Raw genomic sequence first — 24964 nt, forward strand, 5'->3', positions numbered from 1 at the left:
ATTATGTACGTGAAGGATTCCCCACCTGAGGAGACACATACGTAAGATTCTTCAACTTCTTCTAGAGGACCCTAGGACCCTGCAGGTTCCCTTGGGCGTTGTGTTAGGCTAGGGGGCGGTATGTAACAGGCGCCTGTGCCGCTGTGCTATTTAACAAACTAACGACAGAGGCCTGCACTGGGAGGTTAATACTCATAGGGACCTAGTACCTTGCACCCTACTCCGTAGGTAAGGTACCTACCTATTACAATGCGGGGTATTTCACCCCCCCCTTCCCATCCCTACCTAATATACGGAGTGGCTAGGTTAGGTACCTATACTAATGTATTTGGCGGTATTACCTTTTTCTGGTGATGCCCCAGAGACACATTAAACATTAGTCTCCAGAACTTGTACTGTAGATAGCTATATACATAGGTTACCATCCCCAAGAGTACCGAGTACCTTCACAAGCACCTACTTGGAACCTGTTTGTGTGTGTGTATGCAATACAATGGCTCGGCAAAATCGTCATCAGCATCCTCCCGACGCTTGGCCAAAACATCGACAAGAATGGACACATGGGTCTAAGATGTCAGTCCTGCTGAGACAGAGCAGTCTGGGCAGTTATCAGATGTGTCTGCTTCTGACAATTCTCTTTAGCCCAGGCCTTTCCACCTCGATGGGCGGGCTACCATCTAAGTTCGGTCATCGTTATATCAGTCGACTATCATAATAACAAGTGAGACCCAAGAACCCCTCTGTTCATACAGACTTGGCACCCTATAACTGTGAGTGTGACACCCATGAGCTGGCACGTCAGTCGATCGTCCCCCCGCTCATGCCGAGCAAGGCCGAGGAACCTCAAGCACAGAGACTCGTAGGAAGTAGGCTTAATCTGGCCACAGCTGGTGCCCAAGCTTTCCAATCAATAACTCTGTCACGGCGCGCCGATATTTTCAACAGCTGCAGCGAATCTAATCGAGGTTTCCCACCATCGCATTCTGATAGCACGTCGCTGAAGATGTGCATTGCATTGATCTCCAGTGCACACCCATCATACCCACTTATTCTTCTCGACAATCGTGACGAATACCTCAACCGTCCCACCGATCAGGCAACATGGTGGCCGGAACCTGACACCCATGTCCTAGGTGGACGGGACATGTTGCGTGATATTCATGGCACTTGGCTGGGAGTGAGTAAACAGGGCAAGGTCGCCGTCCTGACCAATTACCGTGAATATGAGACGCCGCCTGCCTTTGCCATCAGCCGTGGTGCCATCATCAAGAAGTTTCTCTCTGAAGACGTTGGCTCTGTGCAGACCTTTGTCAAGGACGTTGTCAATACTGGCATCGCCAAGGACGCAGGTGGCTTCAGCCTTGTTTGTGGCAATATCGGTGACAAGCTTGCTGTCATTTCCAATCGAGCAGAGGACCAGAGCCAGGTTCCCTTTATCGTCGGCGACACCATTCAGACCGTTGGCTTGAGCAACGCGGCGTTCAACGATCGGTCGTGGAACAAGGTCCTCTTAGGCGAAGAGCTCATGCTCAATTCCATCCGTGCCAGCATAGACCAGGCCGAGTCTGAAGATCAATTAATCCACAGATTCCTCCAACTTCTCAGTCACGACACTCTTCCACGGGTAGACCATGGCGATCAGACTAGTCTCGAAACCTACATCGAAGACCTTCGAGAGTCCATCTTCGTCCCCGCCCTAGGTAGACGAGACATGACTGGCCTTCCCAAGGACGAAATCCAAGCCGCCAAGAAGAGCGAAAAGGTAGACGTTGTCGGCCACAATACCCCGTTACGGAACGGAAGCCCTGCTCACGCTGCCTCGACGCAATCTCATCAATTAGGTATCAGTGGTCTCTACGGAACCCAGAAGCAAACTGTAGTTCTGGCTGACAAGACTGGCCGAGTACGCTTTTTCGAAAGAACCCTCTACGATCAGAACTCGGAGCCTATCCCCCTGGGACAGGGCGACGTCGACTTCACCTTTGAGATATCAAACTCCTAAGCCGGATCAAGGGACCATTGTCAGTCTGACCATCCAGATGCTTTCGCCCTCTGAAGTGAAAGCTTCTGGCACAGGGGCAGGCTCGTGCGATTGATGGTTTCGAGCACCACTCACAGTCAGCAGCTGGTGGCCATCTGCGTGTAGGTCACGCAACATCCGTGATAAGCAGTATTTGTATGACCTCGGCCGGTGTATTGTTGTCACCATCCAAGGGCCCAATACTTCACTTCCATTCAATGAAGCAAGAAAAGCGACATCTCATCAAACTTATCAAGTAGGACGACGTAGACCGAGCTGAGAATACTAGTAAACCAATCGAAAAGCCTGAGTGGGTGGCTCTTCTATGGGACACGAAGCACTGATGTTGTTCAATCCCAGTCACGCCAAATCCTGTGTTTTCACGAGGGGAGCATGTGAGCATTGAATAATCCACTCCAATCTTCTTCCAGTAATTTGTAATTTGCGAGCATGTAACATGCGGTCTGTCGTAGCAGGTCCCAGATACCACCATGTGACATCCTCAACTTGTCGTTAAGGCCCAGCTTTAACTTGTATATTTTATATTCCAATGCCAAGACTTTACTTTCCCACTTTTGATATCTCAACCTCACCAGGAGTCACTACTTGAAAGGTGCTTATCACGCTCTGACCAAGCAAATATGTCAGACAACTGCTGAGACAGCAATTCGAGACCTTCTCCTCTTTTCGGATAATGATGTGACGGTGGCTATACAGAGTGTGTAAGCCCCGGCTCGCTCAACCTATAGAAGCATAGCAGGCTCGCATCAGTTTCGCCCACGCCATGACCAAAAGCAGCCTCAAACCCAAGAACTGGCCCCAAGAAGTCCAATATCTGACTTCACTCTCCTTGATGCCTTCAGTGGACCCGGCGACGCTCAGATCACCGAGTCCTGGCACTCTGCCACTCATAGCGTCTCGACCAGCGGCGCCGAGTTTGTGGACAAATATCTTACCTATCACCAACCCGACACACCCCGCCTTTGGACAGAACGGGCTCTTTGCTACGAGATCCCTCTCACCAGGATCATTTATCTTATTCTATCTCGGTCTTGTGCATACCAGTGCCACCACTGACCCTGCCTCAGATTACGATCTTAGCTTAGACCGAGAACACGACATCTCCATCGATGCTACACGATGCGGTAACGAAGCTAGGTTCATCAATGACTACCGTGGCGTACGATTAGAAGGCCCAAATGCCGAGTTCCGCGACTGCGCCTTTCAGGTGAGCGCAGGTGTGTGGGAGAAGAGGATAGGTGTCTTTGTCCTCGACAAAGGCAAGAGCCTCAAAGGCCCTCGAGCCAAAGGCATTGCCAAAGGCCAGGAGATTGTGGTGAGCTACGGGAAAGGTTTTTGGAATGCCCGGCATGTCACGTCAGAGCTTTCCGCGACAGTCGAAGCAAACCTGAACTGAGACTACTTGGTACCAAGATTCAGTTGACCGGCGACCCACTTCACTGGACAATGGGCTTCAAAGGAGACTCCATGATCCTCTTCCATTCAACATTTAGACCTTCTCCCAAGTGAAATGCGGAGCTGATCTCAACAGTTGACGCGCAGTCTGTGCGCGTCATTGGTATCTGTACCTCGTCGTCTCGTTCTCAATCAAGTCACAGACCTCCTCCTTCTGGCTTTGACTCTGGCACTCATAGGCGGTACATGGTTGGGCCCGGCCCAGAAGCAAGGTGGTCTCTCCCCCTTCTTTGCACCGACAATCTCCAGATCGTAGTGTACCAAGAGGTACGCCAACAACAGCTTCAGCTCGGCGCTTGCGAAGAATCGGCCAGGACACGCGTGCCTGCCATGCCCAAACCCGAGGTATCGCTCGCTGGTCGCAATAAACTGAAGATTCCCTCCATCCGGAAATTTGTTGCCATCGTCAAAATCGCCGGGGCTGTTCTTGCACATCTCGGCGAAGCGGAATGCTTTGAACCGGCGCGCATCAGAGTAGATGTCTTCATCATGGTGCAATCCCCAGCTGTGGGTTGCAAGCATGCAGCCTTGTGGGAGGTGGATCCCATCTGCGGTTGTAATGCCTTCCGGGGCCACGACATAGTGGTTGACTCCAACGCCAATGATCGATGCCTTCCTAGCAGACTCTCGCAGTACTGAATCGAAAAGGTGCTGCTTCTGCAGCGAAGCTCTCGACCAGGACAACGAGGATTTGGATTCGAGCCCCGACTCGGTGTCAATGGTATCAAGAGCTTCTTGGCGAAGGGTTTCAATGACTTGGTCAGATGTTGGCGCAGCCAGAATGTCCAATATTGCGTTTGTACCAATGAATCCTGTAGTGTGGACACTGGCAAAGTTGGTGTGCAATAATCTTGCACATATTATCTCAGGGTCTGTCTCATCAGGGCCTTGGCCGTAATCTCTGTTTATCGAACGAGTGAGGAGCCACTGCAGGAAATCATTCTTAGCGATAACCCCTGGCTTTTCTGCCACCTGCTGCTGCTCCGAACTTTGACGATGAAGAACCTCGGAACGAAGAATGTCGGTGTATGCTCGTGCGTGCTTCCTATTGGAGTGGGTTGTAATACGTGCGACTACCGGTAGAAGCCACGTGGGCATCAATCGAAGCACCGTGGCGGAGAGGGCAATGTCTTCTGCAAATCCGATCGCGTTCTGCAGATACTCCTCATCTCGACCTACATAAGACATTGGGTGCAAGTCAGAAGGCACGACGATCAAGTGACAACACAGAAACAACTCCGATGGTTCAGAAAAGGAGTTAAGTTTCGCTTGGGAACGACACGGACTTACAGAGAGGCAGACCCACAAATACACGATTACTCGTCCTGGCGATAATCTTGATGACTGCATCAAACAACTTGACTTCTCTCCAGGAGTTGGGATCCTCTCCAAATACGTCGCTGATGGCCGCCCGCATCTCATCACTTACCTCGGACGTGATGGAAAACATTTGACGTGTAAGTTCAGATCTGATCACATCAAAATGGACCGTGGGGTCCATAATCTCGGGTCGCGGGAAAGAGTACTTTGTTTGCAAGATGTGCTTGTGTGCACCGTTGACGGAAAGGATATGCGAGGGTTGCGAGATCAACCAGGGAATACTGGATGGTGGGAGCAATACAACTTCCCCGTCCAGAGTGCCGAGGATACATGCCTTATCCTTTTGGCCATACTAACACAGTATAATCGTTAGGGCATGCCAGCATGGGAGACGAATAGTTCATCTCCAATGAGCGAAATCTCCAAGGGTCGAGTCTCAAGGGCTGATCATCACATCGCAGGACTTACCTCTCGATACGCGAGGGCTAATGCACTCTCGTAATTTAACATTGTCCACCATCTCGTCCGAAGAATGCCAAACCATCTAGTGCTATTGTTGCCGACCCACGGTAAGTCTGGCAACACTGTCTTCTGTCGTCGAGCAAAGTGAGAAACGATCAAGCAAACGAGGGCTCCAACAATGCCGACAATCACAAATGATATCGGATACAGGTGGCTTGGAAGGAATATGTGCAAACTGTCAGAGTTCAGGCCCATCTTGTCATATTCCTGCGTAAAAGTTGATGGCATCGACAGGGAAGAAAGGACCCTCTGGCGGTGCGACTTCCGAGCCCTCTTTATGTAATCACGGAGTATCTCTCAATATCAAGATTTTTGACAGCAATGCAATGCATAGCTGTCCAATCATATAGTGCCACATCGGGTTGACAAGGTGAGGGTTCATGACGCATGGCATGAGCAGTCCCGGCAATGATTCTCTCTCGAATCGATCGATCGGCTCCAAATCAGCCAACGTCGACTTCAACGATTGATGAGAGGTTGCTTCTCGGACAATCCAAGTCCAGATAAATGGCCCACGCAGACACCCTGAAAATGGTGCTGCGCGACAGTGCATACTCATATCTCTCTACGTCGGCAAGGCCTGTGAACGGTCCCGTTGTAAGTAGAAGCATGCGAAATTTAGTCGTCAGTTGTGTGGTGGTTCTAATCAGATTAGTGGAATGCTACCGAGTCGTGACTCTACCCTCAATACCATAGATATCAGTCCAATAATGCCAGAATGCATTTTGCATTATACTTGGACTGGCCACAGGTTCATTGCCATGTTTAGCTCACGCAAGTCCCGATAGTTGCTTGCCTCTTAGAAAGAAGATAAACAGGACGGGGACAAGTCGGGATGTAGGAGATAGACGCAACTCTTTCGATTGCCTGCATTGGCCATGACAAGGGGGCCTGCCATCCTGCGTCCGGGCCGAACTCGAACGCGTAGCCTTGGGGCTTCAAAGGAATTCACGACATTCAAATCGTATGCAGGTCACGAGATGGGTGGTGATAGGAGCAGAGAGTAGAAGAGAAGAGAAGGAGCCATCAACGAGGGGCCATGCTATGAGCAGGACATCAGCGCAACCAGCGTATCAATGTTTGTAACAACAGCCTCTGGTCCACAGGCTTGGCGACATAGCCGTTCATGCCTTTTGCTAGATAAGCTTCTTCATCGCCCTTGAGAGCATTAGCGGTCATTGCAATAATGGGGACCTGGGAGCCCGAGGCCCTGATCTGTTGTGTGGCAGTGACTCCGTCCATGACCGGCATGCTGATGTCCATGAGTACGATGCTGTACGTCAATGGCTTCTGCTTGATGAGCTTTAGTCCCTCGGCGCCATCGGCGGCAACATCAACTCTTGCAAAGCCAAAGCCATTCAGAAGTCTCACCATTACTGTCTGATTGATAACGTTGTCTTCAACGAGGAGTAATTGCTTGTTTTGTGCAAGCTCCCGGATATCAACGTCGGGAACGGGGACAGATGTCGCGGTTTTGTTTGGAATTGAGTCTAGTTTGTGCACATTGGCCGTAAAGAAGAAGGTACTCCCGGGGCCATCCGAATTTTGGCGATAGCCAATGGATCCGCCCATGAGTTCAGCTAAGCTTTTGCAGATCGATAGACCGAGTCCAGTACCTTTGTAACGCTTAGTAGAGAACTTGTCCAGTTGAGTGAAAGGGGTGAAGAGGAAGTTTTCTGAATCAGAAGGCACACCAATGCCGGTGTCGGTGACCTCAGTCCTCAGGCAGTACGACTCATCATCCTCGTGGCTGACGGCTACGGCAAGACGGATGTAACCGTGCTCGGTGAATTTGACCGCGTTAGAGACGAGGTTTTGAAGAATTTGACGGTAGCGGAGGGGATCACTTTGAACGACTGAAGGCACTCGAGAGTCAATGGCAATCTCAAAGCTTGGGCCGTGATCTGAGCCAACTTTGCAACATCGTTGAACGGCGGCGACGATTTCGGCGACGTTCATGGCCTCTTTTGTGATGGAGAAAGCGCCGGAGGCCAACTTGGAATAGTCTAAGATGTCATTGATGACCTGTAGCAAGATGCCACCGGATTCATCAATGATGTTGGCGAGCTCTCTTTGTGGCTCGGTGAGGCCGGTATCGATCAAGAGGCCCAATGCAGTAAGCATGCCATGCATGGGGGTTCTGATTTCGTGGCTCATATTGGCAAGAAAGTCAGACTTGAGTTTGGAGGATTCCTCGTAAGCAGCAATCAGCCTCGCCTCGCCTGCCTTTCTCTCCGTCAGATCACGAGTCACCTTGCTGAAGCCTTGCAAGACACCTTCACGATAGACTGGTGCGATGATGACGTTGGCCCAGAATCGAGATCCGTCCTTCTTGACCCGCCAGCCTTCGTCTTCGACTTTGCCGTCTCGTAGAGCGAGTTCGAGCTCCTTGTCAGGCTTCTTGGATATGCGGTCGGGTTGGGTGTAGAAAGTGGAAAAGTGTTTGCCCAGGATCTCATCGCGTGAATACTGTTTTAAGATGCTCGCACCGGTGTTCCAGGTCGAGACGTGGCCCTTCGGGTCTAGCATGAATATGGCATAATCTCTAATATTACTGACAAGATTTCGATATGTTTCAGAGGCAGCGGGCTTGGCCTGTCTGGAAATGGCCTGTTCTACCTCGTGGGTTGCATCTTGTCCTTCGATGATGACATATAGTAGCTCATCATGTTCATTGCAGATAGGCAGAGCCCGAAGGCGCCACCAAGCAGATGATTGTCCGGGCTGAAGTGGCTCAGTCCTTTGTTCAGAATGGGATTGGGCTGCGACATGGATGGTGTGGGCAACGAGGGCGAGGTTTTCTGTGACGATGCTACCTCTGACAACGTCGAAGAAGTTATGACCCTGAATATGCCGGGGAGGGGTTCCAAAAAGGAGAGGATATGACTTTGACGTTTGAACCACACAATTGTCTTTGTCGAGAACCACGACGGGATTTGGAAATAGGGAGAAAACATGGGCTATGGGGTGCAGGCGAGAACAGGAGCATGTTGAAGCGATGCTGAGTGGTGGACTTAGCCGACTTGAGGGAAACGATGATTTAGCGTCAGAGTTTTGGAAAAAGGCGTGGCCAGAGCGAGTCCCTGCAACGTCAGGCTCGTCGAGGGCTGGACGCTTGAGAGGATTCATGACGGGGACCTCACGGAGAGGTGGAACTTTTCAATGAAGGAACAGGCATTAGGCTGTCGAGGGAGAAGCACCAGCAATATGAGGTGGGAGGTATAGTTGATGTCGACATTAGAGAGGGAAAGGCTGAGGGAACTCTGATGGGCTTTTGACTGTGCGATGGCTGGACTTGGATGCAGTTTATACGAAATGGACGTTGGCTGGAAGCTGGTATCTTTTATTGCCACAGTGTTTTCAGTGGGTAATGAGGAAGAGGAAGCAGCTGCATCATTTGCAGATAATGGTAAGGTGGTGATACTACATACAGTCTAACAATAAAATACTACCTAGGTACTATGTACCACAATACTTGCCAGTCGAGGTGCCCCCCCCAGATGATCGCACAGGTGGGTCTCGGGTCAGTTGATTGACAGATTTTAACTAAGATTTAGCGGGTGCGGAACGAAGCATTAGCTCCCAGGTCACGCAGAGCTCCCCCATGCGGATCGTACGATATGTACAATACATAAGGCAGGCCGGAGGGGCCAACCACCAGGGAGGACTCCGTATGCCTATGGGAGCCGAGGGAGCGTGGGGGCGAGGGGCTTCTCGGGTTCCCTATTGCCCCTCCCCCTTCGCAATAGGCTGGTGGCACCTTTAACCACAGGGATCCACAGACCAACGGGGGGGGGGAGGGTCCTCAGTGCCGCCTACCGTCAGCCTACCACATACCTAGGTACATATGCCCATATACAGCATAATGCTTTATTCCAAGCGTGCTAAATATGTTCAGGAAGTATGTGCCTCCCTAAGAATGATGCAGAATGTGCAATATACATTTGTCACAGTCAATCGATGTGTTGAGTCACATTTTAGTCGACCATGAGAAAGCCTACAGGACATCATGTACTAAGTAGAACCCGAACCTGGATCTGTGACACGACCTGTCGACTTGTGGCGTTGCTAGTAGATCAGATAATATTGCGCTCTTGCGGTATTCACGGGTGATTGGGCCGTAATATCACTACTGTAGAGAGCAAGCAACTGAGTAACATGGCTTGAGATCCCTGCTTCCACTCGACAGCAACAAGATCCCTTGAATGAGTCCTTTGTTCGCCCCCGGTGAAAGCGATGTCGATATGCTCCTCTCCTGGTTCGCTTCGCAATTAGACGGCCGTCTGAGACTTCTTTCAAATCGGCTGAGAATAGATATTTGAGGCTGCAGGTTGTGGTCGAGGCAGCTTCTGTGAGTGCACAAGGCTTCTTGGGCTCAACCTTTTGCGTGAACCAGGGCCAGATCATTCCACATTCCCATGTCCAGCTTCATTGTCAGTGGGGTGGACTAGAACAAACCCCTGTCTGACCCATGAACCTTTTCTTGTTCGTATTCATGGCAGGCAACAGGTTAGAGATGTCCAAAGACTGCTTGTCCTGATCCTTCACCGCACACGTCCACTCGTATCTTTTGCGTTCACCGCCTACAGCCTTTGCCCGATATCGATGGTATTCTAGTCCTCCATATTCCCTTTCTTTTGCCACACGACCTATTGTACGGTGCCTGATGTCCTTGGTTGATCGGCGGTAGGTAAGGGCTTCTCCCTACCTTATCGGTCTTTGGGCATTTAGGCCAGAACCATGCCAATCTTGAAGTACATGGGCGCCAACAGATCCTAGATGTCATGTCGGTGCACGTGCATACTGTATGCGTACATACCGAAAAAATTGTATTTCACCACTGGTCGAACCCAGATCTAAATGTAGCGAGATTGGATCTCGGAGAACATCCGAGATACCACGCACATGATTATACGTGTGTGACATCAACGATGTTGTAGGCAGGAAGCGACGTCGATCCCACTCCTCGCGACCTTCACAGAAGACTCAAATAGAGCTCTCATAGCTTTAATGAGTACTCACATATTGTATTTATCTGGAGCGGTGTCGTGGGTGTGCCGTCGTCCCCTCATTTGGTGGCAAGCTCCGGCTAGGAGCCTTCGTCACGCCATCGCCAAGACGAATCTGCGATTGTCATTCCATGTCACCTGGCAGCCGGTATGTGATCAAGTTCATTGCCCGAACGAGGACGAGACTTCACCCCCATCGAGGGGGGAACGGTCGCATGCTCAGAGTAGGTAGATCAAAGGTAGCCACTGGTTTTCTAAGAACCTGTCTCGAGTAACTGTAATTCATGCTGCGGCAACTCATCCCAATACATAGAGCTCTCGCCCCGTGCTTCTTTTTTGCCTGGCGCCTGACGCCTTCTCGATCGTCTGTCGAGGGGATTTGAAAACTAGAGTGCTCCGCCAATCTGAGGCAATCAAAGAATCTCAACAATCCATTGGACTGTTCCAAGTTCTCTACGCATGTTGTGATATCTCCAAAAGCTGAAACGTCCGCCTTCAGAATATAAACGAGGCATGGCAGGTCCTATTTGAGCCCATGCCCCGAGGTAGCCATCACTTCGTTGTCCTAATCTTTCGTGACCATTCAGTGTTTCGCTAGATCTCGCAAGTCCGCTTAACTTTGCCCTTGTTCATGGCACAAATATCTTGCATCTCCAGGCCTGGCAGTGGCTTAAAGACTCAATCGATCCAGGCTCCTCACTCTGCGACCCGTTCCCCCAGTCACCAGGCCGAGTTTGTAGAATGTTTCTTCTCCTGCCGCATTTCGCCCGCCGATGTACCACTTTTCGTGACCAATGGCGTCCATAAAGCCCCCGCTCGAATTGGAGCTATCACTTCCCCGTCGCTGCCGGCCACGAGACGTCGCTGGAGGCGATATTGAAAGGCTAGCAGGATTGTGAGATGAATTCGAGTGTGAATGACCAACGGGTGATGAGGTGCCAGGAGATCGAGAAAGTGGGGTGGCGTAACGGTGATGGGAGCTGCTTGACGCAGCTGAGAATGGTAGAGGACCTGTCGGGGATGATGAAGACACTGCCTTAGACTGGCTCTGACCCTGAAGCGTTTGCGACACTACAGGACCGGCGTCGCTTGCTCTTGTCGTCATCGTCCTGCTTCCGCCGGCAGTGGCGTTCGTGTGTGTCGTTGATACATGAGGTGATGCAATGAGACTGTTGGACGAAACGACATCATATGTAGATGCCGTCTTTGCAGAAAAGGTTGGGCTGGTGCGGGCTCGGAATGCCGAGAAGAAGTTGGCAAAGAAGGGACGATTGGTTCCCGGCATCATGGGCAAACCCAGGCTGTGTAGACCGAATTGCTTTTGAATAGACCTCTCGTCGCAAGCGGCACAGAGCGCTCGTCTCTGGCAGATTCCCAGGTGTTAAGGGTTGCCAAAGCTTTCAGTCTACACTGCCTGTCGTTGCGAGCGAGTGGCTGAGTGTCACTGCAGTTGGTTTTTATCGTGGAGGTTGAGGTAGAGAGCGCACGTATGTACAACAGCGATTCGGCCGCGAGGTTCGAGGTAGGAGGGATGAAAAACTGGCCGGGGTGATCAGAAAGCTGATTCAGCCAGGTGGTGGACTGCGATGGTTGCGAGGTAGACAGTGGGCGGGCTAGTCGGATGTCGAAGCGTACAAGTCCGACATATGAGATGCGGCACTGCTTGAAGGGGGACGGGGCGCTTGATTCACGCTGCGTCTTCAGTGTCTGTACAAACGACGAGCGAACGTGGCGAAACAAGTATCGTCTGATGATGGGAGGAACTCGTGGGAAGCAAAGAAACGACGACACGAATGAATGCGTGATGATGACAAGATGATGGGGAAGTGGGTTTGCTTCGAGCAAAGAGCTGATGGACGCTAAGCCCATCAACATGAACATCGACGGCGAACGGAGAAGGTCAAGGCGTCACAGGAAGAAACCGGGTGTCTGGAAGCGACGGGGTGCAGCCAAAGACCAATTGACAGCCGCGAATTTCAATTGTCCATGACGGCCGCGCTCGCCACGTTCGGCATGATTACTCTTGCTGTTATTGCCGATCCATGGTGAGAGCCGGGGTGGGTAGGGGTCGACGGTTGAATCATATAGGGGCCACGGGGCCCTCAGGCTTTCTTGGTAGGCATGATGAATTGGAGACCAAGGCCTGAGCACGCCCAAGCTAGCCTACGAGGATCCTCCCATGCCGTATATGGGCGAGGTCAATGCATCGCTGCCTTAGGTCCCATAGGGATCTACCACTGGAATGACGAACCCCCCCAGGTTCAGCCTCTTCGCCGACACACAACACAGTACCAACAACCCCCACCGTCCTCCACTCACCTCTTTTCAAAGTGGCTACAAAGACGAAATATCGCCAGAACCTCAACTATACTTTGAAATAGAGATGATTGATCTCGGCAGCGCTCTCTAGCGGCCGCATCTACATTCACATCAACACCTGCCTACTGATCTGCGTGGCTTCCCGTGTCATCGTCAAGGTACCTATATTCATTGAAAGTTATCACCTGGATCACGGTTCTGCATGGTGGACTCGCTTCCAACAACGTGACTCGTTGACATCTTTCGGCTTGGCTCGACAGAAAATAGTAGAACCCGTACACAATTCCAGAGCCAATTCCTTGACACTTGAGCTGTGTCTCATAGTGCAGATTATACCACGTGTCTGCTCACGTTCCAATCTCCTCAATTCTATTCATCGTCATCGTAGTTGAAGTCGAGGATCTATTGTAAGTTAGCCATGTCTCGGTCCTTGGTTTATTAAAGACTCGATGATCGTCAACGTACCATGTTGTTCCAGTGGCCACCGTGGCTGGTCACAGAGCTGGGGCCCATGTTCTCAAAGCCAAAACTCTGGTAAAAGGGTACAAGATGGTCATGCGCCAACAGCGCCAGCCGTTGCGCCGACTTAGAATCCTTGATCCGCGCAATGTACGACTTCATCAGCACAGTCCCGAGGCCAATCTTCTGATACTTTGGAGACACTGCCACTGAATGGATACAGATGGTCCCTCCTTGGTCTTGGTGGCCTAGGGGCTCGTTGTCATCGTCTTCCTTGCTGGGAAGTGACGAGCGGCGGGATTTCCAATCGGCGGGAACCTCCATCGACGCCTCCGTCACACAAGGGGAAGGCGTCCTGGTCGAAATGACGTGCGCAATCAAGCTTCTCTCTGCAACGATGGAGTTTGCCTCGGCTTCTGCTTTGGTGGGTTGAGTGAACAAGCCCAGGGTAAGCTCAGGGCATCGAGTCAGGCGATATTGAAACTGGAGACGAATTAGTGTTAGCTATGACCTCAAGCGTACCGAGTTAGATACTACTGTTAGACCTCGCTCGACGTACCTTTTCTCGACTGGCCCTTTCTTCTGGAGGAAAGGCTTGCTCCTCAAGCTCAGTGCATTGATCCACATTGGAGACCGAGAGCGCCTGATTTTCGGGATGTAGATGATCCCACTTGTGATTAGATCCGCGGCGACGCGCGCCCAACCTTCCGCTCAACATGTTCAGTAAAGGATGATTTGCCATGGGATCGTGGTCATCGTCTTCAGAATCGTCTTCGACGGCATTCGCGTCGTCTATGTCCTGCAAATTGTTGCCAAACCGTTGCAAGTCTAGATGCTGAGATGCCGACGTGCTCTCATCTATGTCATGGTCTTGCATCTCAATGTCTTTGTGAGTGATGGGAACAAAGTCGCCCTCGGAGAGTTGATCGGTTGTCGTTTCGAGATCCTTGGCAGGGCTAGAACCGCGGGCAGGAAGATCTGATTGGCTTATCGAATCCGGGTTTTGAGCCATGCTTTGTTGCTTCTGCGGCCAACTTGTTTGGACAGAGTGCCGAGATTGGAAACGATAGCCAACTGTTCAGGTCGTCGTGCGATGTGGTGTACAAGCCTAGCGAAACCAGGATAGGCTCGATCCTTTGCAGGACTGCCAACTTGGGGGATCCGATTGAAGATGACTTTGTCCTCACCGTTGGCGGTTCTGGAAAATTTTCCGTGGGGGATTTGCAGGACCCAGCGGAGAACAAGAATGATGGCTATAGTCTCTTGTAGGGTGTGATGCAATTTAAAAGTGGGAATCAGGCGGCGTCTTTGATTGAGATGAAAGACCTAGAAGTTCGGACACGCGAATGGTATCTAGTGATGCCCATGGAATGCACAGAAACTAGAGGTAACAAGGCCCGAGAACAAATGTACAAGAGCAATGAACAATTTCTCGACAGGCCTGATTTGAGGAAGAGGAAAGTGCAGCGATGAGGGATGAGCGATCTGCGACGGGGGAGCGAGAAGGAGCCCTTGCCGGAGCCTGGACCGAGTCGTTTTGTGCATTTAGTTGCCTATATTATGGTAGCACCATTGTGTCATTGTACGGTGGCTAGCTACCTAGGTACCTAGTCGGTGATTGTAGGTATTAAGTTTTTGATCAGGGCGGGCAGGTTTAGGAGGCTAAGCTTATGACAATGTCCCGAAAAGAATCCCTCAGGCTTCCTGAAGGTGGGCCGAGGGGGCCATGGGGCCATTGGGGCCAACTAAGTACAGTAATAATTCCAGGCATTGGGTATCCCTTGTGCCCGCTTCAGCTGTCTTAGGTGCTTCCCTTAGGTACCTATTCCCTGGTTAGTAGGTACCTTAGAACCTTGGGTTATTGGTTGTCAAGGACCGTCCATTATCCCCTAAAAGTTACACATGTGTCCAAACTATACCATTGACGTCGCATTTCAGATTGCAAATTGGGAATGAAGAAATTTCTTCTCACTTTGACATCGACTAAGTCTCTGTGCTTTTCGTGTCTGTGTCGCGTGAGCAGGAAGCCAAGCGCAGTTCATGGTATGGTATGTGTACGCATATCGTCGTCTGCAGCCGTGCTGACCCCTCTTTCTACCAGCTTCCGAAAATATTCAGAGCGTTTGAATAGTGCAAGGCCCAGGCTTGCCAGCTCTAGGTGAGACTCAAATTTAGATGCACTCAATACCTGTAGCATCTGGTACATTAATATGTACACATGGCACTGCGTGCTAGCGTTCTCCAGGTCAAACAGGCGATTGATAGGCCTCAGAGGTCGATCTCAATTGAGGACGACTAATTCATTGTTGCTTCCACTTGAGCAGCTGAGGAACAACAGAGTCTAAGGCGAAAGCCCATGGAAGTGAAATCACAAGTGGCCGAGGAGCCCACTCGGCCGACGGATTTGCTTAAAGTACTTAGGAGCAGAGCAGTAGTAGGTGGCAGTCGCGGAACTTTTAGCCTGACTTTTAGGCATCATAATCCTACACATAAGCAAACGAGGCGGTGCGGGGAGGCGAGGGACTAGAAGTACCTCACGTACCTTCTAGGTACTGGCCATGGCCTAATGTGTACTTAACTAATTGAGCCATGGTGACTAAGCCAGAACTGGAGGCTTCCATTCCCCACGTCATCGGCCTCACAGGCTTCAAAACTCCAGTCAAAGACACGAACAAGGACCCAAAACAAACTGATACTCCTTCAAGGGCAGCGGACGATCCCCTGACTCTATTCTTACCCCAACAAGCCAACGAGGGGAACTATTGTTTGACTCCGTCCTGCTGCGACCTTTCTTACAAGATGTATGTGACAGTCAGGGTCATTGATCTTCATCCGCTGACACATTCTACATAGGCGGATCTCAGTGTCCATCATCGCATCCGACGTCGAAATCCCTTCGGACTTCTTGAACCTTGATGTCTCGCCTGACATGACCTTGAATGATCTCAAGGCCATTGTAGAAGCCGAGACCAACATCCCTCCGTCCGCACAACACTTTCTCCAGAATGGCACCCCGGTGCGCGATCCAAGTCAGAGTTTGACCGGACTAGGCATTGGCGAGGGAGACAATGTGGCCATGACAATTCAGACAACCAGGTCTCGAAGACGTCCAGGCCCGGATAGCACCGACGGCCAGCCGGCCCAGAGAACACGGAGTGGAAATGACCCCGAGTCTTTGAGATTGAGAATCCTGGGAGATCCCGCGTTGTTGGAGCAATGTCGACAGGCCGACCCAGAGCTCGCAATGGCCAGCGCAAATAGAGAGGCCTTCCACAACCTATGGGCGGCAAAGCAAAGACAGCATGAGCAAGTTCAACGCGAGAAAGAGGAGCAGATAGCGTTACTCGAAGCCGACCCATTCAACGTCGAAGCACAACAAAAGATCGAGGAAATGATCCGGCAAGAGAGGGTGTCGGAGAATCTTCAAAAGGCAATGGAAGAAAACCCAGAGTGTAAGTTGACTCGGTTATGGCCGCATTTGGCTGATTGTATTGCTCACACAAATTGTAGCCTTTGGCCGCGTCCATATGCTCTACATTGACGTAACAGTCAATAATACACCGATCAAGGCCTTTGTCGACTCGGGTGCGCAAACGACCATCATGTCTCCACAGGCAGCAGAGCGCTGCGGCATCTTGCGGCTGATCGACAAGAGATACGGTGGCATCGCACGTGGTGTTGGCACTGCGACCATCCTAGGTCGAGTACATTCGGCCGACATTCAAATCGGCCAGTACAACCTTGCCAGTAGCTTCACGGTCATGGAAGGCAAAGATGTGGATTTGCTGCTAGGTCTCGATATGCTCAAGCGCCATCAAATGTGCATTGACCTGAAGAAGAACGTCTTGCGCGTGCAGGACGACGAAATCAAATTCTTGTCAGAGAACGAGATCCCGAAGATGATGGATGAAATCCTTGAAAGCGAGCCCAAGGTGTCCGCCCCCGATGGCAGCACCGTAGGTACGACCACAGGCACAGTGCAACCTCCTACTGAAGGATCAAACCCGCCGACAGCCCACAGTGAAGCAAGACTACCTGCAGCCAGTGACCCGACATCGTCAACTCCTCAAGGTGGTGCGGGTGCTAGCAACTTTGGTCAAGCGAGGCCTATATCAGCCGAATCAATAGCGCAGGTGACGGAACTCGGGTTTTCACGAGAAGAAGCGATCGCAGCTCTCAAACAGGTCGATGGCAATGTCGAACTAGCCATCGGGCTACTGCTGTAAAAGGCCCAAAAGCTGTGATTTGCCTGAATTGCGCCGTGCCATGAGTGCTTTAGCGAGTGCCATTCAACTAGGCGTACTAATCAGAACAATTCGCGAGGACACTAGACAGACAGGTTTTGCTGTAGACGCTTTCGGTCGTGTCATTCGTCGACACGTAAGGAATCGTTGTTCTTACGGGGCCACCGACGAGATCAGGCAAGGAATGCCATATCGTAGGACACTTTAATGAGTAGAACATCCGAGATGATGTCCTAGATTGCGCTCGCTGGCTAGCTTCATAGTTACTGTCATTGGGCGATCTTTTGATCAGGCGACTCCAGGTGTCTACCCTGGCCCAGGCACCATAGTCATCCTTGGGATGGCCTGTGACGAGCCCCTTGGACCCGAATGTTAGGCGCCGATAGCTGCTTCTAGGTACCTAGGTAGCTACCTTACTAACCTACCTCCTCAATGCTGATAGGGCCATTTGGCGCTCCATAGGTAGGTATCTGGCTAGAAGTACTACTTAGGTACCTATCTAATTACCTTAAGGTACCTAGGTACCTACATATGCACACCTACCTATGGTCAAGTTCCATCTAGGTACTGTATGTACCAGGGGCACCTACTACTAGGTACTTAGTCGCCCATGTGCAGTGCCCCCAGGCACGCAGGTACCTAAAGTTAAGCGGGTCGTAAAGCCTATTTTGGTGTGAAATGGGTGGGGAGCGATACCTTTTGGCATAGTGCTGTTCTTGCAGTCTTCAACTGCACTTTTCTTCAAGTGCACTTTGTGACTCTCCACACCCCACTCCTCGCCTTGGCTCCCGCCATCTGCGTCTGCGCCTGCGCCTGCGCATCACAATCGATCTCCAGTCTGCACTTCAATCGTGAGTTCAAGTCTTTTCCGTCTACCATCGATATCCCAACGCCGTTGAACCATCAATCCTCATACCCTCGCCCCCCTCTCGAACCCTCCTTACGAGCCCTTCAACCCTAGGCTGATATGAATCGAACAGGTACGTTATTTCGCAGCCTGTCTTCGCCCTCTCCTCTCCCTCCACTTCCTATCGAGTCCACTGCAAATCTCCACCTCCTCCATCCGGCCTGGTATCAACACGTTGTTGCGCATCAGCATCTCAGCGACGGAGCAATTTGGTTTTGCATAGAACGAACTGAGGTCATCCCCAACCCACACCCTCGATTTCTGCCTCTCCAGGTTGCTCCAAACTGTGGTGGATAGTGATCTCTGCTTCAACGCGCAGGCCAATGGACATCATGATGATATGAGGAGGAGGCGATTTGCATTGGATTCAGCCCATCTAACAACCATCATTCATGAGTCACGCCCGGAATTGAGGAATGCCGATGGCATGACCTCTTGCCATGCGCCATTACATTCCGAACCCAATGCGAGCCAAAGCACAGTGCTTCTGGCCGTTACCAGTCCTTGTTAGAAGGGTGTAAGACTGTGAGGAGAGGTACTCGGCATAGATCGTGCAACATCTTAGCCTTTTGCTGGCGATCGATGTTCCAATCGGTTTTGGGGGCCTCCGTCGATCACCCGAGTTCTGGACTGACGCTCAACACCTTGCATTGCCCCTCCATATGATCCATCAACACCTTTTGTCCTTGGCTGAGATGAGCTATACTGACTCTGGATTACATAGGGCAACCCCGTCCTGGTCAGCCCACCACATCCATGTCCCACAACCAACCCAGATCCACCAGCAATGGTAAAACATTGGCATCAAGAAGCGGTATGTTGGAACTTCCGAGCAGTTTTCCAATGGGATGGGACTGACGGCAACAGGCACGTGGGCTCAAGCTGGCTTACCGCCCTCAACCCAGTCACAAGCGATAGCCCAACCGACCAGAGACCAAGCCACCCACGACAACTGGGCAGCAGCGATGAATCCAAGATCGACTGGACCCTTGGACCTTTCCTCGTCATCGTACGATTATTCCGCCCCCCAGGCTTGACTACCAACATGAGCTTACCCTGACATCAGCTTTCCCAGTCTAAACAATAGCGGTCTTCAATCTCAAACTCACAACGCTGCTACAAGTGCGTGGCAGACAGGACCTCCACAAGCCGAACAGACCCAAAGACAGCAACTGTCGTCTTCCCGCTCTCACCTCTCGTCACGGCAGCAGCAGCAGCAGCAACAGCAGCAACAGCAACCAGCCAATCCAGGTTCGGAGGGATTCTACCCGACTGATACCTTTTCCAGAAATGCGCCCATGGAATTTGCCTCGGAACTGCCACAACAGCAGATTCGCCGGAGTAGCCAGGTCCCTAGTGGACCTCCGGGTCTGGCACGACAATCCAATCCACACAACGATACATCTGGTGACCCGAGCAGAGTTACGTCCCCTTCGGGGCATACCCAACTATGTACAGTGTGCACTTGATTTACCATTGTTTACGACTAATGATTAGCAGCCCGGTCTCCACCTACTCAGAATATAAACGCCGTCATTGGACACGATCGATTCCTCGGGCAGCAACATAAAGACTTCTCTCACGATGTCGCATCCCAAAACCCGCCGAGGGATAGTCTGGACCGAGATGGGGGCTCACGTGGGGAACAGTCCGTGGGATCTATTCTTGGAGCCATGACGGATCGTGACAAATACGGGATGAAGGGGTACATGGCCGAGCAGGACAATTCGAGCGCGCCTACTAGGGCAGTGATGCGGGGAATCGATTTATCGACATTGGGGATCAACATGAACTCGCAAGAGCCTCTACTCCCAACATATACAGGCCCGTGGGCAGATCCTCAGGCTCAACCGCTCAAGCCACTGGAGTCCGAGTACACGATCCCCGACTGCTACACGGTCAAGAAAATAGGCAACCTCCCAGATCGTCTTCAAGGTTTTGTGGACGAGACGTTGTTCTTCATCTTCTACACCATGCCCCGTGACTACACTCAGATGCTGGTTGCCCAGGAATTGGTGACACGGAAATGGCGCTATCACATGCGGGAAAAACAATGGCTGACACGAGACGACGCCTCACCAAATCCAGTCTTGTTGGATGATAAGGTCAGTGAGCAAGGTTACTACATTTGGTGGGATACCAAGGTCTGGAAGAAGGTCCGACGGATATACACCTTGAGGTATGAAGATTTAGAGGAGCAGCCGAATATGGGCAATCGGACCATCCACCCAGGAGCCATCGCTGGGGCCAATGGCGGAATGGGTCTGGCTAACTTCAATGCCGTCCCTAGTCTTGAGAGGATGGCCGCTGGGGCTCGAGGCTTTTGAGCACATGGTGCGATCATGACCTAGGCCTGATGTGTAGGGAGGGATCCTCTAGATCTCTTCTCGTTGATCATGGCTGCTTTGGAGTACACAGCCTCTTGGCCGCGATTCATACATAATTTCTTTCATGTGGCAGTGCTGAAGACTTGATTTGCGTCAAGATGTTGAGCCGACCAAGGGTTCCAATGCTCGACTATTCCAAAGATACAAACAAGCAACTGGCAATTATTTGCCAATGCATTGCGGCCATGTGCGTCTGGTCGAGCGAGAATACCAGAGCTCGCTACCGATTTAGCCACTTATTCTAGGCTAGGAGTCCATTGTAGATCCGCACTGAAGAATTCGCGACGATTATGTATAAATCTCTCTAGATGCACGTGATATCAGGCAGATCATGGCACGTGCAAAATCACGTAAGCATTCGGTGGTCATCATAACTTGACAACCTCTCTCTCACAGATCAACGACCATCCGACATACAACAGTCATCCCATCAGCAGCGCTCTAACTCTGAGTGTTCATCGGCATCGTGGGTACGAAACAGTCTTCTCTTTTCCAACACCTGTACGACTGTCAGAATGCTGGCAGACTCTTTGATGAATTGGCACCATCATTGACCCTGCTGAAAGACTCATCTCCCACATCGAACAACCATTGTATGGGCTACATCAAAGTGACCATCCCTGTGTAGTTGGGCCGAGGCGGAGATCGTCTTACTTTCCTGCTCTTGGATGTCCAAATTTGGACTCACTTCTCCCAGTCCTAATATCGCCATGAGTGGTTCATCTGATCCATCTGATTACCAAGGAAGTGCATAGACCTTGAATTGTCGCCCTCATCACACTCCTTGGCTGGTTTTAAATCCCACGGACACCTCGAGACTTACTTCGTCTGCTGTCGCATGACCAGACAATATCACCTCGTCGTTTGTTGGTCATTAGAGCAAATACATTGGCAATGTCATGGTTTCCCTTTCTCAGCTCGCAGACTGCCTCCACCACCTCGAATTCCTCCCTGACCACCGAAGAGCAACAGATGCCTGATCTCGACAATTCTGCCATTCAAGAGTACAACTTTGACGATATTGCTGATAAGTTTGACGATTTCCAGAAAGAGCTTCAAAAAGCCGATGCCAGACTTTCCCAGCACCAGGCCGACATTCAAGAACTTAACGAAGCTCTAAGATCCAAGTCTCGAGATCTCGCATCTCGAGAAAAGACGCTACTAAAAGTGACCAAGGAAAATGAACGCCTGAGCGCTGATCTGAAGAAGGAACGAAGGCAATATTCCGAATCTCAAAGCCGACTGAAAGCTCAGCACGCAAGTGCTCTCGCAAGGGAAAAGGGACTGTGTGCACAGCTACAGGAAGTATACAAAACCCAGACTGAATCGCTCAATAACCTGGAGGCGAGATACGTCAATGCAAAATTTGACCTTGAATACCTCAAATGTGTCGCTGAACCAAGGGCCCAAGCGCCAACTCTCTCGGGGCGTCACAGTGAGATTCTATTGCCGCCGCAACCCTTTGTGGTGGTGTTGGTGGACGGCGATGCGTACGATGTAAGCTGACCAATTTTCAGACGCATGGAATGAGCAGTGCTTACTATGAACCCTTAGTGGGCACCGGAGATCTTTGCTCACGCCTTTGATTCCAAAGGGGCCCCGGTCGTTGCACGCAATATCGCCGAGCATCAAACCCCAGGCTCAATCGCGGCAAGCCGCATCAGACAGCAGGTTCTGGCATACATTCTCGAAACCAAAGGCCAGATCCCGGGTTCGTCCAAAATCATTACTCGAGTCTTCTGCAACATGAATGGCTATGAATCCCATCTCAATCTACCGGCTAAAAGGATGAACCGAAGTCCGCGGACATTTGCCCTGGACTTTACCCAGAAAATGCCACTGTTTGATTACTTCGATGCTGGTAGGGGAAAGGAGCGAGTGGACGACAAGATCCGAGGTGAGTTCATGCCGCTATGAAATTTCTTGCAAGTATTTAGAGACGAGGCATGTCTCTCCTCGCTGCTCGCCCACGCGGCCAATTTTTAATAGTGTTCCTCGCGTATCGCACTTGAAAGTACCATGCCCGCTCAGTGAAGAGACTAATGCTCATGCAGAAAACTTCAATCTCTATCTATCGACGCCGAATTGCGCAGCCATCTTTGTTGCTGCGTGTCTCGATAATGGTTTCGCTCGAATGCTGGAGCCATATACTGGGCATGAGCCTGCCTACGAAAAGATTATTCTCGTCTCGCCGGGTCACATGGCGCTTGAGATGTTCAAGCTCGATTTCAAATCGGTGACCTGGCCCAGCGTCTTTGCCCCACCAGACGTTCGCCCAGAGGTTCTGCAAAGGCATAGGCAAGAGGTTTCGAGACGGAAAGCTGCGGCCACACAAGTCACTAGAGATGAAGACAATAAACCACTATTGGCAAATCAACAAGCTGGCCAGGCAGTCTTAAGGAGTCTACCAGCCCCGCTTGCGGACTGGAAGGGACCGGTCCACAACTTGATTGCTGCCTTTACTGCCGGTCGAGGTCTATCCGCTGCAGGCAAGGCGGAGTCGAGTTCAGAGTGGATACGAGATGGGGCAGATGAGTTGAAGGCTGCAGTTGATTGATGTTCATGCAAAATAACGATGTTATTGTCTCGGAGAAGACAATGGGACGGTCGAAATACGACGGGTACCTACGAGCACTCCCAATCAAAGTAGCGGTTCGAGATAGAATCCACGCGGCAGAGATCGAGTTTACAGCAAGGTCGCACAAGTCACTTGACGAGAAATGAACTGCTGAGCACGCGGCCAATTAGGTGAAGGTAATAGGTCCTTCGAATGGCTCTTTCTGTACAGCGAGCCGGGATCATTGGTCTACGAATGGCTCCATTCAGCCTTTTTCTTCTCCGCGAAGGCCTTCATGCCGATCTTTTGGTCCTGGCTTCCAAACAAACTGTGGAAAATGCGTCTCTCGTACTCGACGCCCTCCCTGATTCCCAAGTCCTGGGACTTGTTGACAACCTCTTTGGCAGCGATCACTGCGACGCGTGAATAGCTGGCGATTTTGGCGGCAGTATCAATTGCTCCTTGGAGCACCTCCTGGTGTCCACCGTCAAATGCTTTGGCCACTAGGCCATGCTTTTCCGCATCTTCACCGGAGAAGTTGTTGCCCGTCAGAATAAGCTCCATAGCTTTTGATTTTCCAATAGCCGCTGTGAGCCTTTGGGAGCCTCCTGCACCAGGAATCGTGCCGAGTTTGATTTCGGGCTGACCAAAGTTGGCCGTTTTGGTACTGTAGACAATGTCGCACATCATGGCAAGCTCGCAACCACCGCCTAGAGCATGTCCGGAGACGGCAGCGATGACAGGCTTGCGCAGCGTGGTCAGATAAGACCATGGGGCTATGAAGTTGTTGACATAGGCATCGGAGAAAGTTAAAGGGGCCATTTCCTTGATGTCAGCACCCGCTAAGAAACAGAGTTGTCAGTATCATGAACGAACATGAACAAGGTGTTTCAACATGAGCATACCGGCGAAAGCTCGTTCGCTCCCGGTCAAGACGATGGCACCAATTTCCTTATCTTCTTCAAACTTTTTAAGCGCATCATTCAACTCGACGAACAAGGCACTTGAGAGGGCATTGAGAGCCTTTGGTCGGTTTAGGGTGACTGCGAGTGACAATATTGTATTAGCTGCGTCCTTGGGGATATGCTGACGAGCGTCGGGCAGTCACTCACTCAGACCAACTCCAGGCTTGGGAGCAGAAACGAGGATATTTTCATAGCTGCTTTGGGTGGACTGAAAACGGACGAGTCTCGGGAGAGAGCGTGCTGCTGGGGACGGGACAGGGATTCGAGAAGTTAGGAGGGCAGCGGTTCGTGTTCGAGCCAGGACCCGACAGGACGACATGGCTAGTGGTTGGAGGACGGGTGGTGAGAAGGGAGAGGAGAAACAGCGTAGTGAGATCAAAGGGGAGGATGTTTACACAGATTAGAGCATTCAGCAAGATTATTTTATTGTTGTCCTGACTTGTGAGTACCAAATGTTCTGCAGAGAAGCTCCGAGGGTAAGCGTTGCCGTCATCCGTCATCCACGGTCATTTATTATCGTGGAGCATCACGTGACTATCCCATCATCCAGTCTACCTCTCTTCGCTGCTACAGGGATTAGCTATTTCCATATTTTTACTACCTCGAATGGCGTTCCTAATGGTGCCTACAGCCGACAGTTGGAACTAAGAATGAGGAGGTGCATTACATTGGTAGATCTCGGTGAGATGAATACCACAGACGCACCCCATGCGATAACTGATGGACTGGTGTTTGTCACTCCTCGGCTGCGGCGAAAAGAGCGAGAACGGCCCGAACAA

The 24964-nt window shown here is 51.2% G+C and overlaps 9 protein-coding genes across 10 annotated transcripts; 4 read left to right on the forward strand and 5 right to left on the reverse strand.

Annotated features, from left to right (window-relative positions):
- Positions 1-820: 820 nt before the first annotated feature.
- PV10_09220 (uncharacterized protein) lies at positions 821-2380 on the forward strand (the record flags this gene model as incomplete). Its single annotated transcript, XM_016374349.1, has 1 exon — positions 821-2380. The coding sequence occupies one exon, from the start codon at positions 821-823 to the stop codon at positions 2000-2002; it is 1182 nt and encodes a 393-aa protein (XP_016219515.1). The 3' UTR covers positions 2003-2380.
- Positions 2381-2804: 424 nt separating this feature from the next.
- Positions 2805-3437, forward strand: PV10_09221 (uncharacterized protein; the record flags this gene model as incomplete). The annotated part of the gene is made up of 1 exon (XM_016374350.1): positions 2805-3437. The coding sequence occupies one exon, from the start codon at positions 2805-2807 to the stop codon at positions 3435-3437; it is 633 nt and encodes a 210-aa protein (XP_016219516.1).
- Positions 3345-5600, reverse strand: PV10_09222. 2 transcript variants are annotated; one of them, XM_016374351.1, is made up of 3 exons: positions 5285-5600; positions 4787-5168; positions 3345-4671 (listed from the first exon to the last, which is right to left on the reverse strand). In XM_016374351.1, exons 1-3 carry the CDS (start codon positions 5564-5566, stop codon positions 3629-3631), a joined length of 1707 nt encoding a protein of 568 aa, XP_016219517.1. In that variant the 5' UTR covers positions 5567-5600; the 3' UTR covers positions 3345-3628. The 2 variants fall into 2 exon arrangements, with proteins under 2 accessions (XP_016219517.1, XP_016219518.1); XM_016374352.1 differs by having other exon boundaries at positions 3345-5168.
- Positions 5601-6394: 794 nt separating this feature from the next.
- On the reverse strand, positions 6395-8467 carry PV10_09223 (uncharacterized protein; the record flags this gene model as incomplete). The annotated part of the gene is made up of 1 exon (XM_016374353.1): positions 6395-8467. One exon carries the CDS (start codon positions 8465-8467, stop codon positions 6395-6397), a length of 2073 nt encoding a protein of 690 aa, XP_016219519.1.
- Positions 8468-10362: 1895 nt separating this feature from the next.
- Positions 10363-12167, reverse strand: PV10_09224 (uncharacterized protein). Its single transcript, XM_016374354.1, has one exon. It carries the CDS (start codon positions 11633-11635, stop codon positions 11018-11020), a length of 618 nt encoding a protein of 205 aa, XP_016219520.1. The 5' UTR covers positions 11636-12167; the 3' UTR covers positions 10363-11017.
- Positions 12168-12498: 331 nt separating this feature from the next.
- Positions 12499-14592, reverse strand: PV10_09225 (uncharacterized protein). Its single transcript, XM_016374355.1, has 3 exons — positions 13685-14592; positions 13132-13608; positions 12499-13068 (listed from the first exon to the last, which is right to left on the reverse strand). Exons 1-3 carry the CDS (start codon positions 14135-14137, stop codon positions 13036-13038), a joined length of 963 nt encoding a protein of 320 aa, XP_016219521.1. The 5' UTR covers positions 14138-14592; the 3' UTR covers positions 12499-13035.
- A 3620-nt stretch (positions 14593-18212) lies between these two features.
- Positions 18213-20966, forward strand: PV10_09226 (uncharacterized protein). The gene is made up of 5 exons (XM_016374356.1): positions 18213-18349; positions 18466-19090; positions 19144-19285; positions 19343-19728; positions 19777-20966. The coding sequence occupies exons 2-5, from the start codon at positions 19033-19035 to the stop codon at positions 20601-20603; spliced, it is 1413 nt and encodes a 470-aa protein (XP_016219522.1). The 5' UTR covers positions 18213-18349; positions 18466-19032; the 3' UTR covers positions 20604-20966.
- Positions 20967-21072: 106 nt separating this feature from the next.
- Positions 21073-24274, forward strand: PV10_09227 (uncharacterized protein). Its single transcript, XM_016374357.1, has 2 exons — positions 21073-22160; positions 22218-24274. The coding sequence occupies exons 1-2, from the start codon at positions 21558-21560 to the stop codon at positions 22578-22580; spliced, it is 966 nt and encodes a 321-aa protein (XP_016219523.1). The 5' UTR covers positions 21073-21557; the 3' UTR covers positions 22581-24274.
- PV10_09228 (uncharacterized protein) lies at positions 23251-24673 on the reverse strand. Its single transcript, XM_016374358.1, has 3 exons — positions 24333-24673; positions 24126-24263; positions 23251-24062 (listed from the first exon to the last, which is right to left on the reverse strand). The coding sequence occupies exons 1-3, from the start codon at positions 24502-24504 to the stop codon at positions 23470-23472; spliced, it is 903 nt and encodes a 300-aa protein (XP_016219524.1). The 5' UTR covers positions 24505-24673; the 3' UTR covers positions 23251-23469.
- Positions 24674-24964: the final 291 nt, after the last annotated feature.

Source organism: Exophiala mesophila (genome assembly GCF_000836275.1).
Source record: "Exophiala mesophila strain CBS 40295 unplaced genomic scaffold supercont1.9, whole genome shotgun sequence".
Taxonomy (NCBI): domain Eukaryota; kingdom Fungi; phylum Ascomycota; class Eurotiomycetes; order Chaetothyriales; family Herpotrichiellaceae; genus Exophiala; species Exophiala mesophila.